Source organism: Mizuhopecten yessoensis, unplaced genomic scaffold (assembly GCF_002113885.1).
Source record: "Mizuhopecten yessoensis strain PY_sf001 unplaced genomic scaffold, ASM211388v2 scaffold6443, whole genome shotgun sequence".
Taxonomy (NCBI): Eukaryota; Metazoa; Mollusca; class Bivalvia; order Pectinida; family Pectinidae; genus Mizuhopecten; species Mizuhopecten yessoensis.
Window position 1 is genome coordinate 1119809 of NW_018406552.1, and position 18530 is coordinate 1138338.

The window sequence follows — 18530 nt, forward strand, 5'->3', positions numbered from 1 at the left end:
CAGTATGAAATAGGTAAGTTATTGTCAGAGGGAGATTGAACTCATGTGTCAGTATGAAATAGGTAAGTTACTGTCAGAGGGAGATTGAACTCATGTGTCAGTATGAAATAGGTAAGTTATTGTCAGAGGGAGATTGAACTCATGTGTCAGTATGAAATAGGTAAGTTATTGTCAGAGGGAGATTGAACTCATGTGTCAGTATGAAATAGGTAAGTTATTGTCAGAGGGAGATTGAACTCATGTGTCAGTATGAAATAGGTAAGTTATTGTCAGAGGGAGATTGAACTCATGTGTCAGTATGAAATAGGTAAGTTATTGTCAGAGGGAGATTGAACTCATGTGTCAGTATGAAATAGGTAAGTTATTGTCAGAGGGAGATTGAACTCATGTGTCAGCAGTGGCGGACCCAGGGGTGTTGCCCTAGTTGCCCGGGCAACACCTTTTTTTCTGTGTCCAAAAATAATCTGGACTTAGGTTTTTGAAGATTTTCCTCTTTTTCATATGGGATTTTCTTCTAATATCAACCATCCCGTGAATTATGAATTTCTATGGTAAGCACCAGTTTGAATATCTATATATGCCTAAGGGTGCAGTTGCCCAAACAAGGAGTCCACTACTTATACTCTAAACAATAGGGGATAAATCCTATATTAGTAGGGTCTCCAGTCAGGTCAGTGGTGAAGGCTCAACGGACTGTCTACCTAGTCATATTGTTCTAATGTCACGGTGTGGTAATCACCCTGTCCGTTGAGAGAGGATATAAACCATCTGTTGGAATTAGGTATATAGGTCTTCAACTTCAACAGGATACTCTAAAACGTTCAATATACTGAACATTATTTAGAGGCGTCAGAGAGATCGGTTAAAAACAAGTATTTTTATTTTTTATTTTTTAGAACTATATAATAAAAACAACATGTACGCTTAGAATTTGTGAGAAAGGAGATTTGCCTTCAGTGTTGAGAGGTCTGCACTGTTGGCAATGAAGGTTGGGAGGCTGTTCCAGGTACAAATTGTTCCAGGAAAGAATGAATTTGCATGATAATTTGTGGAGCTGTGTACATGTGGAATCTGGAATTTGTGTTGTCGGGTTCGCTGGAGAATTTGAAGGTTGCCATCATATGCCACAAGGCTGTTTATGATTTTATATAGTAATATGGTGGAGGTCATTTTACGGCGTTGTTCAAGGGATTGCCAGTTCAGGGTTTCGAGGTTTATTGTTATTTCAAAGGTAGAGTCCATTTCATGATAGATAAACCTGTATTTTCACCTGTGGTTTCATGTACACATGATCACCAGGAGTGATTTATTATACCTATTCAAAAATGTAAATTTCAAAAGTTTCAAAGACAATAAAGCATCCACCTTAGCATCACGTTATCAGGTGAATAATAACCAATGTTAGCATAAAAGCCTGGCATGTACATATATCCTTTTCAACAGGTGTTGCCCTTGTACATATGCATGCATACAAATTCACAATAAAAGACATACAGTCAAATCATAAGTCATATTTATGACAAAATAAATCAATATTGAATTGCCAAATGTGATATCATTAAATCGATTTTATGATATAACTAATTATTTTATGATATCACTAATTATTTTGTGATATCACTAATTGATTTATGATAACATAAAATCGATTTTATGATATCGCAAATTCTTTAAATGATATCACAAATTCCATTTTATGATATCATTAAATCAGGCTATTTTATGATATCATTAAATCAGGCTATTTTATGATATCATAAATTTGAATATATGATAGCATTAAAAGAATTTGTGATATCATAAAATCAATTTTTCTAAGGACTGCTCCCTCAGAAAGTGGATGTGGAATTAAAGAACAGTAACTCTGTTTGGATTGCCATTCGCGCCAATTTGAGGAAGATCGATGGAATGGTGCCCAATGCTCTAAGAGGACAATGAAATTGAAAATGAAGATGAGTTTAGGCCTAACATTAGCGGTCTATATCAGAGAAGCGTGGATCTGTTCAGACCAAAACGGGATATGATCTATAATATATTCGTTCTACATTATTCAGTTATTCTCGTCTCAGCAGCTCGTCTCAGCACACCATTTAAGATAGACAATGCAACAAAACCAAGCGTTTAAATATACATCTTTCTGGTCCATAGACGTGGTGATGGTGTATAAAGGTGATGGGGAGAACTCATTATTTCGTGCTAACAGTTTCTTATTTTATGATATCATTAATTCGAATTCATGATATCATTAAATCAGACTATTTTATGATATCATAAATTCAAATTTTTGATATCATTAAATCAATTTTATGATATCATTAATTCCATTTTATGATATCATAAATTCATTTAATGATATCATTAAATACATCTATTTTATGATATCATAAAATCGAATTAATGATATCATAAAATCAATTTAATGATATCATATTTTGTGAATAAATACCAAAACGGCACCCCATAGTGTCAGTATGAAATAGGTAAGTTATTGTCAGAGGGAGATTAAACTCATGTGTCAGTATGAAAGTGGTCCGTTATTGTTCACTTTCTGTAAATGTGTAAATCTTTACAGGTAGTACAGTAGTCCCTGTAAAAATGAACTCCTGTGAAATCAAACCTCTGTGAAAAGAAGCTAGTGTGAAACAACTGCATATGAATAACAAAGTATGTAGTAACAGATGAAAAGCTTGTGTCTATATTGTGTATAAATGACTTTTATATAAAGAAGTATAATTCTGATTTCTTCCTTTGAACATTTAGGTTGGTGCAATTTGATGAAGCTCAACTACAGTGAATGCCTCAACAACTTCAAACGGTAAATAATGGACCTCCATGTACAGTCTCACATATACATACATTGTATACACATATTATATACTTGTATCTGGCTTTACCTGTAATAGGTCCATGCTCAGTAATTAGCCCACCCTAGAGATTCAGGACATATTTTACAGATTAGGTTTTCTATTTTGCCCCATGGTCCTATAGTGTTACACGCTATCCCGCCTTACCACTGTGAGACGATTCACAACACGTCCCATCTTGGTTCAATATACATGTACCACGGTCCTTTGTATTTTGAAATATCTTTTCACTGCAGCAGAGATGTGAAGGTCTCTTATCCCACTTTAAGTTAATTTTCCCATTAAATAAAAGAGTAAGTAATTCTGAAAGTATGCATTGTTCACTGTAACAGCGGGTAACACTCAATGTCAGCTTTTATGTCTGTATACTATTGAGATTTCTATAAGTGACTGAATTTCTGTTAACAGGTTGAAGGATGAAACCAAGTGGTCAAAATGTTACTATACATATCTCATGGGAGGTGAGTATATAATCTGTCATATACTGTGTTATTCACATAGCTAATGGGAGCTTGAGGTGACTACAACAACGTTACATACAGTGTGTTTCACATAACTAATGGGAAAAGGATCAGAACAGTGTGTTTCACAAAATTTAGTGTGTCTGGGTGTTATGGTAGAAATGATTGTAGAGAGCTGCTCCATCTTTTGCAGTGTGTCTGGATGTGATATGATACTAGAGAAATGTCTCCCTTTGCATGTTTCTGGGTGTAGAGTAGATATAATAGAGAGTATCTCCCTTGTAGTATGTCTGGGTGCTATGGGAGATTTGCTTGCTGCTGAGGAGACACTGAAGAAGGTACCAGGACTCCTCAAAAAGAAGAACCACCAAATAGAGGCATTTGTCTCTCGAAGGGTATGTATTTTTGGCCGGATTGCAATGCAATCATGGCTTATAGATTGGCGATTCCCATCCGTCCGTCCCTCTGTCTGCACTAAGGTTAAGAAGAATGGTTAAGCTCCGCTTCCAAATTATTGATTAAGCCACATCAACTAAACTTGCATGGCTTATGTATCAAAGGATTCTTATCACATTCGATGCTTCGGATGCTGCTTCTGACCTACATTTTCAACTTGACTGACCAGGTTAAGAAGATTGGTTGATGTCAGGCCCCATCTGCACTATGGTTAAGAAGATTGGTTTAGGTCACTACTACTTGTCCTACATCAACTTAACTTGCAAGGCTTATGTATCTAAGGATGCTTATCACATGCGATGCTTCGCATGCTGGTTCTGACCTACATTTTCCGCTTCAGTGACCAGGTGAAGACGTTTGGATGCAGTCAGGCCCCATCTGCACTATGGTTAAGAAGATTGGTTAAGGTCACTTACTAAGTAACTACTTGTCCTACATCAACTTAACTTGCAAGGCTTATGTATCTAAGGATGCTTATCACATGCGATTCTTCGCATGCTGGTTCTGACCTACATTTTCCGCTTCAGTGACCAGGTGAAGACGTTTGGATGCAGTCAGGCCCCATCTGCACTATGGTTAAGAAGATTGGTTAAGGTCACTTACTAAGTAACTACTTGTCCTACATCAACTAAACTTGCATGGCTTATGTGTCTAAGGATGCTTATCACATTCGATGCTTTGGATGCTGGTTCTGACCTACATTTTCCACTTCAGTGATTGGTTTATGTCAATTACCAAGTAACTACTTGTTGTACATCAACTAAACTTGCATGGCTTATTATATCATAAAGGATGCTTATCACAAGAGATGCATTACATGAAAATGTACTGAAGCAGTCCCGCCATATCGATATTGGCGGTTTCTTGTTATACCCTAAATTAATGGAGTAGGAGATGGCCGGGGCTTGGGTATAGAAAAACGTAGTTACTTTGTCTATTTCTCCCCCATCCATCAATTTAGATATTTTTTAGAAGCGTAACTTGTTAACCTGTGATAGTAGTAATTACTATAATAAAGATTCATTTATAAATGTGTAAAGTTGAATGAAAAGTCAAGGTCGACGCAGATTTCTTGTTTACCAGTTTATTCCCACAATATGTGGAACATAATAAAAAAAAAAAAACCTATGGGTCGGGGGTTTACACGAATGAAGATCTGTATCCGCGCGTTCTCAATCGAAAACTATCATCTCAGATCTAGAGAAAAGACTTCAAGACTGAAACTTCTGGATATAAATTACATCCACCCTTTAGCTCTGTCTATGAAGGAATACTAAAAACCGCGCCAAAACATGTAACAAAGACAACTGGACTGACCACTAACGAAAACGAGGTAACACCTATATTTAGAACAATTACCTTATATGGACGTAACAAGGTAAGACAAGTGACAGGTGACAACATACTCACGTGTACAAAAACAACACAGGTAAACGGCACAGTGATCGTACACAGCACATGTATACGCGAACAGCACGATATACGCAGCGCAACAATTAATTTAATTTAAAAACATTTTATCACAGCCTTTATTAAAACACCAATATTTTCACATTGTTACAAATGTACTTAAATTGTATGTGTATCATGACTAAACCATGTATTTCACATACAAGTACACATTCACAAGTACTTTTAAAGTCAAGGTCATACCATGAGGTCATATCGAATCCCTGCAATACAAGTATGACAAGATCAAGGCCACAGCAAAGACTCAGAATTCAAATTAGCACAACGATGTCATGGTAATACATAACTATAGCGCTCTGAACTCTTGAATCATTATACAATTTTGACCGATTTTTTGTAGGTTTCTCTTTTATTGTTTAAGAGTAAAATATTGCAATAATTTACCTCTAATTGTATTGAATTGGTGGTAAGTTTATCAGTAAACATATAGTACATGAAACTAATAAGCTTTATATTTTGTGCTTACTATAGCATGTGTAATAACACTTCATTATAGCTGGATAATTGGGCATATGTTCTTACCAATTTTATACAGGCAGAGAAAATCAAAAAGATGGTGTTGACTCAAGAGTATTGTCGACTTTTAACACTGGAACTGGTCTTCCTTTGGCATGCTCTTCCTACCTGTACTCCGACGGAACTCCAACCCTACCTCAATGGTAAATATTCACATTTTATATCTACATCTTTACCTGTACTCCGACAGAACTCCAACCCTTCTCAATGGGAAATATTCACATTTTATTCCTACCTGTACTCCGACGGAACTCCAACCCTACCTCAACGGCAAATATTCACATTTTATACCTACATCTTTACCCGTACTCCGACAGAACTCCAACCCTACCTCAATGGTAAATAATCACATTTTATACCTACATCTTTACCTGTTCTCCGACAGAACTCCACCCCTTCCTCAATGGTAAATATTCACATTTTATACCTACATCTTTACCTGTTCTCCGACAGAACTCCAACCCTTCCTCAATGGTAAATATTCACATTTTAATCCTACCTGTACTCCGACGGAACTCCAACCCTTCCTCAATGTTAAATATACACATTTTATACTTACATCTTTACCTGTTCTCCGACGGAACTCCAACCCTGCCTCAATGGTAAATATTCACATTTTATACCTACATCTTTACCTGTTTTCCGACAGCACTCCAACCCTTCCTCAATGGTAAATATTCACATTTTATACCTACATCTTTACCTGTACTCCGACGGAACTCCAACCCTACCTCAATGGTAAATAATCACATTTTATACCTACATCTTTACCTGTACTCCGACGGAACTCCAACCCTACCTCAACGGTAAATATTCACATTTTGTACCTACATCTTTACCTGTACTCCGACTGAACTCCAACCCTTCCTCAATGGTAAATATTCACATTTTATTCCTACTTGTACTCTGACGGTACTCCAACCCTACCTCAACGGTAAATATTCACATTTTATACCTACCTGTTCTACAGGGAAACTCAAACTATACCACAATGGTAATTAGTTTCCTGTCATATGTGTTACGTAGGTAGAAAACCTTATGTCTATTTGATTGTGTGTGACATTATTTTGACATTTGTCTAGACTTTATGACTCTGCATACCAAATGTTGAAAGGGTGATGTTTATTTGACAGTTTGTGACATGCAGACAGATATCAAGTCCTTCCACCTGAAGTGTCTCCTGGAGGGATCTGTGTTTAAGGAGCTTGGTGAAGAGGAACTAGCCATCCAGGTACGTACTGTGTTTCTCACCTGTTACGTATTCAAGTGTTAGGTGGTGCTCGTTAGCCATATAACTCTCCTTAAACTTTTTTTTAATCCTGACCTGTGTATATTTTTGGAAATGAATAAAATGACCAGTGTCTATTAAATTAACTAGGTCATAAACAGTGAACAAATAACTGGTACATTGGCTTGTAGAGACTGTATAAGTAAGTGGAAATTTTCACAGTGTGACTTGATCTTTAAACTGATTGCCGTGTGGAATTTTTTTAATTGACAATGGTTCTGAAATCTTTATATATTTTATACATCTATAATCTATATATTCTTTAACTCATTCACCCCTGTAGACACATTTGAACCCTTCCAATTCAAAGGTTGGAATAGTTCATTATGAAAGTTCTGGGGTCAATGAGTTAACTCAATATTTGCATGTGAATATTTATGCATGATGTACTTACTTATTGAGGAAAATGTGAGCATTTCCATACCATAAAAATTGCCATGTTTGCAGAACAAAAAATAATCTAATGTGAAAATAAATTGTGATTGTCTTTGAACTTTGGTATGATAAAATAAACATAACCTTAAAAAAATGCATTAGAGGTCTTTTGACTAGATAGCTCCTCAGAATATGATGAAGTTTAACTGCAGGGGACTTCAATTCACTTTGGGTGATCTAAGGCACAATCTTTTTCCAATAAATGTAACATTTATTTAATGATTGACCTTCATTTTGACGGCGTATACAGTAGTATGAACGCAGTTGGCAACGAACATATTCTATGGTGCGTGTTAGCCTTATATTTACATTAAAAAAAATTAAATGCTACATTAAGCAGAAAAAAGTTGAAGCGGGTCGCCACGATGTTGACTACAGTAGCCGTGGTTGCTAGGAAAATATAGTTCCAGTGAATCTACATCGATATATGAGTACATTTAGAAAATATGCAGTGAACAACACTTTTTTTTTCCTTTTATGGGTTTTAATTTTAAACAAAGCAATATGAGAAGACTTCAAACTTTTCTAATCATTTACAATGGTTGTCATGTACGCGCATTGACACACTGCTTATGGAGTGACGCGCGTTACCGCCAAAGAAATTTGAATGTGCATCCATGGAATAAGAAGGCTGCAAGCATCCTTTTGTTGTATAATAAGATATAATGATCCCGAATACGTCAAGGAACAAAACAACAACTGTTGTCATCGGACTGTTATCTCGCTGAAGCATGAACGGCGCCATATTTGAAACAGATATCAATCCGCAGAGCCTTTTTTCACTGCGTATACGCTAATTTATACGCAGTAAGAGTTTACTAAGCTGAAGAAGGCAGACATGTTAATATATAGAAATGGCTTGACTTTGGTGTTTTAGTGTCGGTTTATTTATATTTTACATAGAACTTTCTGTAGGGCTGCTTTGGTTTATCGCGATCCAAACAGTTGGACTGGCTGGACAAGAGTTGTTCGTATATGCAATAAGGTCAGACTAAGTAATCTGATGCTGTTTTCAGGCAAGCCTTGATAAAACCTTGAAAGGCCTGCATAAATGTTTGACAGTCTGCCAGGCTTTATACCCAAAATTGTTACATTTAGAAGCAGACAAGCCAGTTGTTCCTCATAATTGAACAGGCCCATTGTTTCATTAAGAAACTATTTTAACAAATCTCATTATTGCCAATCTGAAGAAATAAATATGTGATTGTTTTGACAGTGTTTAGAGGAGGCCATAGCCAGACACCAGGGTATGAAGGACGATCACCACATAGCAGCATTCGCCAACTACGAATTGGCATCCATCTATATAAAGAAACCAGAGGTAAGTCTAAGTTGTGGATGGTTGTCTCCCTTTGTAGAAACATCACAGGTAAGTCTAAGTTGTGGATGGTTGTCTCCTTTGTAGAACCATCACAGGTAAGTCTGAGTTGTGGATGGTTGTCTCCCTTTGTAGAACCATCACAGGTAAGTCCAAGTTGTGGAGGGTTGTCTCCCTTTGTAGAACCATCACAGGTAAGTCTAAGTTGTGGAGGGTTGTCTCCCTTTGTAGAACCATCACAGGTAAACAATGATTTTAGGGTATTTTATGTGGAATAAGCTTGTTACACAAAATATTATTGACAACAATCTTTGTGTACTTAGACATCAGTTTTTTGTAGTGTTTGTACACAAATAGATCTGTGATCAACTGTATAGTTAGTAATATTTGTGGGGATTTAATTTCGCTGTATTCACCGCCACAAAAGATAGCGCAAAATAAAATACCCAGCGAATCTTGATACCTTGAATGATAATTTCTGTAAATATTTATTTTAAAACACAGAAGAAAAGTCTGTTAATGTACATGTTTACTGCTGAACTATAAACTTCATCTATACATTTGTTTGGTTTCATGTCTCTATCGTATCTTATAGAAGAAAATTGTAAAGAAAAATTTACAACATTAAAAGTGTTCTCAGCATTATTTCTACATCTCGTTAAAATTACAGACATTGTTTTCATGTTTTTTTTAAAACAATTGCTATTAACCTTTACAGACTGTGGCAAAGGCCAAATCCTTACTCCAGTATATCAAGGTAAGTGCTCTATCACATTTTCAAGGTTAACTGACTATCCAATTTGTCATATTTTCAATGTGTTTATTCAAGACTTTAAATCATTTGCATATTTTCAAGAGAAATTCTGCTAAAACTTGTTTTTAGCTGTTAAATACTTAAATTATACTGTTGGAAAAAGAAGCACATGGCCAAATTCAAAAACATTCAAGATGGCCATACAATGAACCCTAACTGACAAAACAATAAATGTGAAATGTCATAGTCAGGAATTCATTGAGGTTTTTCAAAGTGGAAAAAATGAGGGTTAGAGGTTGAGACTCCCCCTCCTAAATCGAATTTCCATGGAAATGTATACCAGTTTACATACATGTAGAATTGTAAACTGTTTAATTTACTTGAATCATAAATCAGTCAGATGTTATTAGAAATGGATCGGGTTTAGAGGGCAGAAAATAATATAAGATTAGGATTAAATTACTGAGAAATCTATACAGATGTATGTAGTTGAGGGCCAGGGTTGGTTTGTTGAGAAATCTATACAGTTGTATGTAGTTGAGGGCCAGGGTTGGTTTATTGAGAAATCTATACAGTTGTATGAAGTTGAGGGCCAGGGTTGGTTTATTGAGAAATCTATACAGTTGTATGTAGTTGAGGGTCAGGGTTGGTTTATTGAGAAATCTATACAGTTGTATGTAGTTGAGGGTCAGGGTTGGTTTATTGAGAAATCTATACGTACTGTTGTATGTAGTTGAGGGTCAGGGTTGGTTTATTGAGAAATCTATATGTACAGTTGTATGTAGTTGAGGGTCAGGGTTGGTTTATTGAGAAATCTATACAGTTGTATGTAGTTGAGGGTCAGGGTTGGTTTATTGAGAAATCTATACAGTTGTATGTAGTTGAGGGTCAGGGTTGGTTTATTGAGAAATCTATACAGTTGTATGTAGTTGAGGGTCAGGGTTGGTTTATTGAGAAATCTATACAGTTGTATGTAGTTGAGGGTCAGGGTTGGTTTATTGAGAAATCTATACAGTTGTATGTAGTTGAGGGTCAGGGTTGGTTTATTGAGAAATCTATACAGTTGTATGTAGTTGAGGGTCAGGGTTGGTTTATTGAGAAATCTATACAGTTGTATGTAGTTGAGGGTCAGGGTTGGTTTATTGAGAAATCTATACAGTTGTATGTAGTTGAGGGTCAGGGTTGGTTTATTGAGAAATCTATACAGTTGTATGTAGTTGAGGGTCAGGGTTGGTTTATTGAGAAATCTATACAGTTGTATGTAGTTGAGGGTCAGGGTTGGTTTATTGAGAAATCTATACAGTTGTATGTAGTTGAGGGTCAGGGTTGGTTTATTGAGAAATCTATACAGTTGTATGTAGTTGAGGGTCAGGGTTGGTTTATTGAGAAATCTATACAGTTGTATGTAGTTGAGGGTCAGGGTTGGTTTATTGAGAAATCTATACAGTTGTATGTAGTTGAGGGTCAGGGTTGGTTTATTGAGAAATCTATACAGTTGTATGTAGTTGAGGGTCAGGGTTGGTTTATTGAGAAATCTATACAGTTGTATGTAGTTGAGGGTCAGGGTTGGTTTATTGAGAAATCTATACAGTTGTATGTAGTTGAGGGTCAGGGTTGGTTTATTGAGAAATCTATACAGTTGTATGTAGTTGAGGGTCAGGGTTGGTTTATTGAGAAATCTATACAGTTGTATGTAGTTGAGGGTCAGGGTTGGTTTATTGAGAAATCTATACAGTTGTATGTAGTTGAGGGTCAGGGTTGGTTTATTGAGAAATCTATACAGTTGTATGTAGTTGAGGGTCAGGGTTGGTTTATTGAGAAATCTATACAGTTGTATGTAGTTGAGGGTCAGGGTTGGTTTATTGAGAAATCTATACAGTTGTATGTAGTTGAGGGTCAGGGTTGGTTTATTGAGAAATCTATACAGTTGTATGTAGTTGAGGGTCAGGGTTGGTTTATTGAGAAATCTATACAGTTGTATGTAGTTGAGGGTCAGGGTTGGTTTATTGAGAAATCTATACAGTTGTATGTAGTTGAGGGTCAGGGTTGGATTATTGAGAAATCTATACAGTTGTATGTAGTTGAGGGTCACGGTTCACATGCCTTTAAGTTTTCTGTTATGGTACACTAGCTGTTATTGTATTGTGTTTGTGTATACTTTTCATACATTAACACATTCCTATGTAATCGCCATTATAGGATACGTACAAAGATTACGACTTTGAGAACCGCCTGACTGTGAGGATCAACAATGCTTTAAGAAAGCTAAAGGAAAACGAACTTTCGGCTTAAAGGAAGGAACTTACCATGCACCTGTAAACCAGGAAAATCTTCATACTTCCTTCCATACGTTTCTGTTTTACTTGAACAAGTGTGGGTTAGTTAGTTCATTGGGAGATGTTGTTCACAGACATTTTATATGGTTGATAAAGTTGAGATAAAGATTGTTAAACACAGCCAAGGTTACTAAGGTTGACTGGCTAGGTTACCCTGACAATGACTCTACACTATGTATAGCGTAACCATAGAAACCTACTGGGGGGGGGGGGATCTATAATCCTCGGAATTAGGGGAACAGGAGAGGTATAGTCCCATGGATTTATCAGCTTCTTGTTATAGGGATCATTGCAAAGGGGGCAGGACAAATCTATGGTTATTGGGATCCCTGTGAGGGGGCAGGTCAGATCTATGGAAGGGTATGAAGTTTACCTATTAGTGATTTTTTATGCACTAGTATCATTTACTCAAGAGTAAATTTATAAATAGAAAATGTAAAATATTGCTATCTGATGTCGTTTTATTTTGATTGTTAGCTGTTTGCTTTTGTAAAAAGAAATACTCAATAAGTTAAATGAAAATTTGCATTTGAGGGAAATGAAAATTCAGGTTAAGGATGTATGCTATCATACTGTATCCTGCATCCCATTTTAAAAGAGTTCTACATTAAAAGTTTAAGAAGCTTGTATGAAATTGGTCATTTTGATTTATTGATAAATTGATAAAGCATATGAAATGTGCAAAATAATATCTCATGCATTGAAAACACTAGGGCTATTAGAGATTTCTTTTAGGGGGAGATAACTGTTCCACAAATCAAAGGTATAAAGTGAAAGGTAGCATATAGCCTTAACTGATAAATCTTATGTCAGCTGATGTACCAATCATAGAGGTCTCCCACCCAAATTGTTATTTGTCCCTGTTTGACGTAAAAAGTTAAGGTCTTGTGGCACTTTTGCCATAGATTTTGCTAATTGTGTGTGACTGTCATGCTGAAATATTTTGTTAGGAGTAATGTTTTCTGCATGAATTGTTCAATGATTTGTTACAAAAATGCAGTTATGATTTTTGTGAAATATTTTTATTAGGTTTGACAACATCACAGTATTATCCAATTTTGAAGATGCCTTTATTGTTGGTAGAGTAAGAGAAAGTTGATTGGTTGAGAGCATTAACATATCACCAATGAGATCCATTGTTACATAAATAAGGTATATCCTGTCATTTTACATGACCTTTGACCCATATTATCTGAATCCATTATCATACTCCATATTAAATTGTCTACCTGGCACTGCAGGCTGACAAGTTGTTTTTTGGATCAAAAACTTTGCATTTGATTACATGTCCATCTAGTTATTGGATTGACCATATAGTAACTTACGGATCCGCTACATGCCAACAAGTCACCAAAGAGCATTGACAATATATTGTATGACAACAGTAGTTTGTTTTTCCTACAGTGGCTCAAAGCTACTAAATATTAATGCAACTTATGGTGTGTTAAACGATGACAAGACACAACACAAATTTTGTTTCCTCCCAAAGGGCCTATCCTGGTGAAGAGCCCAGGGCCTGCATTTATGAAACCGTTTTCATGCTCAAACTCAGATTTTGTGCTGAAATCCCATTTTGTGTTCCAGTGATAAAGTTATAAGATTTCACATTATGTCAAGAATTTTCGAGAGACATTCACTTAAATAGCATTTTTAGTGTCAAGACTTGAATGTTTGACCTAATAGTGTCTCATGATTTACCACAGTATGTAAGTTACAAGAAAGCTGATTTGAGCACAGAATCCATGCTTAAGCATAAAAACAGCTTCATGAACACAGGCTCTGAAGAATTATATGCTGGGAAAGCTATAATACTTAAATCAGAATGCAGGCTCTGAAAATCCTTCTTACTGGAGGGTCAACCCCTCCAAAATGGAAAGCAATCTGCCAATTGAAATGTTGTCATAGCTATAGATTCTCATTGCCTTTGGTCACATTGAGAACTGTGATAAGATATATATTATTATTTAGATGTTTTTGTAGGTTGTGCTTTTATACATACATATATATATATAACCAAGATATATACACCATTATTCTGTAGCTAGAGTTGTTCCCCTTATATTACTTGATAAAAGAGGAACTTGTGAGTGCTTTTATCTAAAACAGCCTAAACGTTTTAGTGCTTGTTACAGCACTTAAGATACTATCTAAAACCACCTATTTATTGTAAGTATGACAGAAAGACCGCTGTTTTAAACCACCTAGACCTTTCTAGGGTTTGTGGGGGAGAGACATTTTAGTGCTTGTTATATATAATCACTGTTAAAATACTATTAGGCGGACCTGCAAATGTTTATGCAGGCCTTGCAAGCATTTGTCAAGGCTGGCCTGAAAGCAGCTTCAGATTTCTAGGTCCGACCTTATTTAATAAACGAACAATTATGGTCCGACCGGTTCAACCGTTTAAACGTAAACGGCCATGGACATTACTTTGTGTGTATAGTATACTGTAGAGTAGCTTCCCTTTGTTTAAATGCTCATATTAATTGTACGTGTCGTAATGTTGTTTGGGACCATAGAACATGAAGGAGAACAAGGTATCCTATAAGAAAATGATCAGGGACCAAGATTTACTGAGTTATTCAGGTTCAATTATAGATCAGGTAAAAACCAAGTCATTCTTATGCTTGCTATCAAAATTTGTTTCGACCCAAAGTTTTTTTTATCATCATATAAATCATGCAAAAGAGTGTGGAATTTTGTATCAGAGAAAACTAAGAATTATGATGATTGGCATAATTTGAAGGAAAAAAATTTGGAGATTGTAAAATACAAATTTCCACTTAAGGATTGATTCAGGAGCTTAACTAAAATAAGTCATTATTCCATATGGATATGCTTATGAGGTGCATATTGATGAATACAGGGTAAAATATTGTATTTGCTATGATGTAGATGTGCCATTCTTACCGGTGGTTTTGTCCAATGTCTTCATGTCACCGTGGTGTTTTCTGTCATTTTAGTCTGAGAATGTAAATCTGCAGTAAGTTTTGAATCTTTGGACAAAAATAAAAAACAAGAATTCAACTTTGTTACTGATTCTATATGAAGTGTGCTATATAACCATGACTCCCTACTTCAAGAACAAAACATTAATTTATTTGTGAATAATAATCATGACAACATGCTTCAAGTCCAAAATTTGGATGTAAAATATATCTTATCCTGACTAATGAATAACTTCATATTAAATTCTGTACAACTGTATGTTGTCTGGTAGTAGATTAAACGAATATGATGATGTCATATTTTTGTGCTGAAATAAACATGACATGTAAGTAACCGATGTTTGTGTCAGTTTTGTAAGCAAATTTCTTGTATTAACACAACTTACACAAAGCTTTTTGTTAGTTATAATTTTTTTTTTTTTTTTTTTTTTCATCTTGTACAGATTTGCAGAATCATAATAAGAGTTTAATGCTAGCTTGAAAATTACATAGAAATATTATGAGTTAACTGCTTCATACTATATGCTTCAATGCCTAAATTATCTCCCCTGTTACGCTACCTGCCAACTTATGCTCTATCTATGAGATACAGTACTGATCTTGTACCTACTTGTATATGTAACATTATATACATGTAAGTAATATCTCTGTCACTGTCGTTAATATTGAACCACATTAATTTCAACTCTTGTTTTTTGTTTATATGTTGAGATTTGCTAAGGTACCAGTAATTTACTAACGTGGTATTAAGTCATTCAGTGTTTGCTTTGTATAAGAATTTTTTGCTTTAGACAATTTGAGTACTGTGTATGTACAGCTCACCAGATGCTATTACTGATATATACATAGTGTATGTATGTTTGTGAGAATCAAAATTGTCTCCCTTTTCATTTGGTGTACCAATATATTAGTTTTGGTAGCGCGACAGAGACACAGAAATATGATATGTACGATACAGTACAGGAGAACTATACAATAGTAGAAGAGGAAATTATTGCAGTGTGAAAATGTTTATGTTTTTGTGTTGAGTAAATGAAGGTGAAAATACCTGCGCACGAAAATTTCCACATCGTGTACAGTTCCACACACGAAAGTTACCACTTTTATAGTATTTGAAAAAGGTTTGAGCATGAAAACTGTAATACGAAATAAAGTATAAACATACATTTAAGAAAACCTATACATGATAATACACTCCATACGCTAAAATATTTACTAGAAAGCAATTCATGTTTCCATAGCAACATGATTTGGCCAGACTGCCTTGGTCAATCTGGTATGTGGATTTCTGGGAAATAATTTTCTTCAAAATTGTAATTGAATTTAGTTACAATACTGCATACCCTGAATTTTAATTTTTGATTGGTTTTTGATTTTCAGAATTACTTGTTAACTTGTGAAAAATGTATTGGCAATTGGTGTATTTTGTTCTACCAATGGACTGATAAAGATTTTACCATTTGAAAAACTCCTTTTCCAAGTGAAGTGCAGAACTCTGTTTTGTCCATAAATAATTTTGATATTACTGTTCTTCATTGCTATACATAATGCAACCTTTGTAAAACGAGTTAATGCTTCAGTGTTTAATCTGTCTCTGTGTAAGTTCTGGTTATGTACCCATCAGTCATGGTCGTAATGTTGAAAGCACTGCCTGTATCAGCTCTCATGGTTTACCTTGCTAACTACTAACAAACCATGTTTGACAAACAGAAAATTTACCAGATATCATTCCACAGCTTGCCTGTTTGGTGCTATATCAATAAAAATGAAATTTTCCATAAGAAAAAAACAAACCATTTACATCTTTTTTCAGTTAAATAATAAGCTAACAATTGGAATCAAACTGATTGTCCTACCTTATCGCCCCAGAGTTGCTTAGACCGGGAATATTTAAACTGCTAAATCAAATTAAACAGGGTATATATTGTAGATACGTGCTATTAGAAATTCAAATTTCTTAACTTTTTTTATGGAGGATATTGGAACCTTTTATTCAAGGAGAGTTATAAGTGATATTTTTAATGTGGGGAATAAATATATTTAAAACCACCAGTAAGTTCACTTTTTGAACTGAAAGTCTGTATTGTTTTGATCTCCAGGGAACTGTGTGTGATCTCCTCTTTACCACAAAGTTAACACAGGGTACAGCATTCACCAACCTGATCTCGCTGCTGTTCCAGGTCTTGGATCAGAGCACAGCGTTCACCAACCTGATCTCGCTGCTGTTCCAGGTCTTGGATCAGAGCACAGCGTTCACCAACCTGATCTCGCTGCTGTTCCAGGTCTTAGATCAGAGCACAGCGTTCACAAGTTCAGATGGCCATATCGTTGCCAGTCATTATTGTCCTTTCTCATCAACGCTACATCCAAATTTAAATATCTTCTTGATTTTGCATATACTTCATCTGCTGTATTTAGTATTCATTATCAAATTCAGCTTCATGTGAATTTATCTTTGTAAAATATATACAAATATTTATACCACATTGAAAGTTTGCACAAATTTATATACAATTACCGGTAAATCAGATGGTTTCTAGGCACTGTTTTGACATTTGAATATTATGCATGTGTTTATAATCTGAAAATTATAAACTACCATTCCTTGTAAATATTCATAAGCCTACATTTTAATCTCTCAGGCACCAAGATGGACCAATTAAAGTTTGTTTTATGACAGCACTGTTGTAAACTTTCGATGTCTGAAATCTGATTCTGTTAACCAGATTATGCAGTGGTACATATGTATTATCCATAGACCAACCCAGTTTCATTTTAAGTTGGCCCCATCCCCCTTCAAACCAGATTGCTTGACATAGTATGTTTAATGGGAGGTGAAGGGGAGGAGTATATAAAACAGCACGTCTTAAAAATAATTCTGAGACGAACCCTCTAACCAGGCCATGCATGGATCTCCTTATTTCTATTATCTGACTTCTAATAAAGTGAAACTACTTTTTGTTATAACTGATCCCACATATTATATCATAATCATGTATATTGTACATATCATATTAACTACTTCTTTTTATGAACACCTCTTTTAACCTAAATGTATAAATGTCATATTTGATGATGAATTCTGACCCTAATTTTTGTGTTGTGATCAATTTATTTTAGAGTTTCCCCTTTGTGACCCCAAAAGGCGTACATGGTTTTACATTCTCTGTTTTAGGAAAAAACCCTTTCCGGCCTCTATTTCTAGTGTAGTTTATTTTCTTAAATGTGTGTTATCTGGTCCTCCATGTATTTAAGTTGTATTTATCTACTCATACTTATCAAGTTTTTCTGAAAGTAATATTAGAGTGATCTACTTTGAATTAAACAGTTCTAAAACAAAAGTTGTTAGTGTGCAAACAGTATGTCTGTAGAATTGATAGATATGTGTTGAATTGAAAGTGAAAATATGATTAAAAGAAATTCTTAATCATGAAATGTGTTTATTGTTTTCTTTTCTGAATTATTACAATGTTATAACATAGATATGTTAGTAATTTAATAACTTCTGTTACATCATCTGCTCCACAGTCAAAGTCAAGGTAATTTAAGGTCAAAAGTGTAAAAGATTCCCAAGGACTAATTATATAACCTCCTCCCTCAACCACGAACATACCTACGAAGTAAAGGGGAGAACTATGTAATATGTAAACTTCATTAAAATAATTTTACAATAATTGTAAAAGT

The 18530-nt window shown here is 35.1% G+C and overlaps 1 protein-coding gene across 2 annotated transcripts in view; it reads left to right on the forward strand.

Moving 5' to 3' along the window:
- LOC110452178 (tetratricopeptide repeat protein 39C-like) overlaps window positions 1–18281 on the forward strand; it is a 28197-nt gene extending 9916 nt beyond the window's left edge. Inside the window, exons 7-15 of one of the 2 annotated variants that reach the window (XR_002463153.1) lie at window positions 2761–2815; window positions 3273–3325; window positions 3611–3720; window positions 5787–5910; window positions 6901–6998; window positions 8707–8811; window positions 9527–9565; window positions 11762–17077; window positions 17129–18281. Coding sequence is in view for 1 of the 2 variants with exons in the window: in XM_021500544.1 (XP_021356219.1) it covers window positions 2761–2815; window positions 3273–3325; window positions 3611–3720; window positions 5787–5910; window positions 6901–6998; window positions 8707–8811; window positions 9527–9565; window positions 11762–11854 (677 nt within the window). In the remaining variant the exon portion in view is untranslated. Of the gene's footprint in view, window positions 1–2760; window positions 2816–3272; window positions 3326–3610; window positions 3721–5786; window positions 5911–6900; window positions 6999–8706; window positions 8812–9526; window positions 9566–11761 lie in introns of both variants that reach the window. The other variant, XM_021500544.1, reaches the window with a different exon arrangement.
- The last annotated feature ends 249 nt before the right edge of the window (window positions 18282–18530 follow it).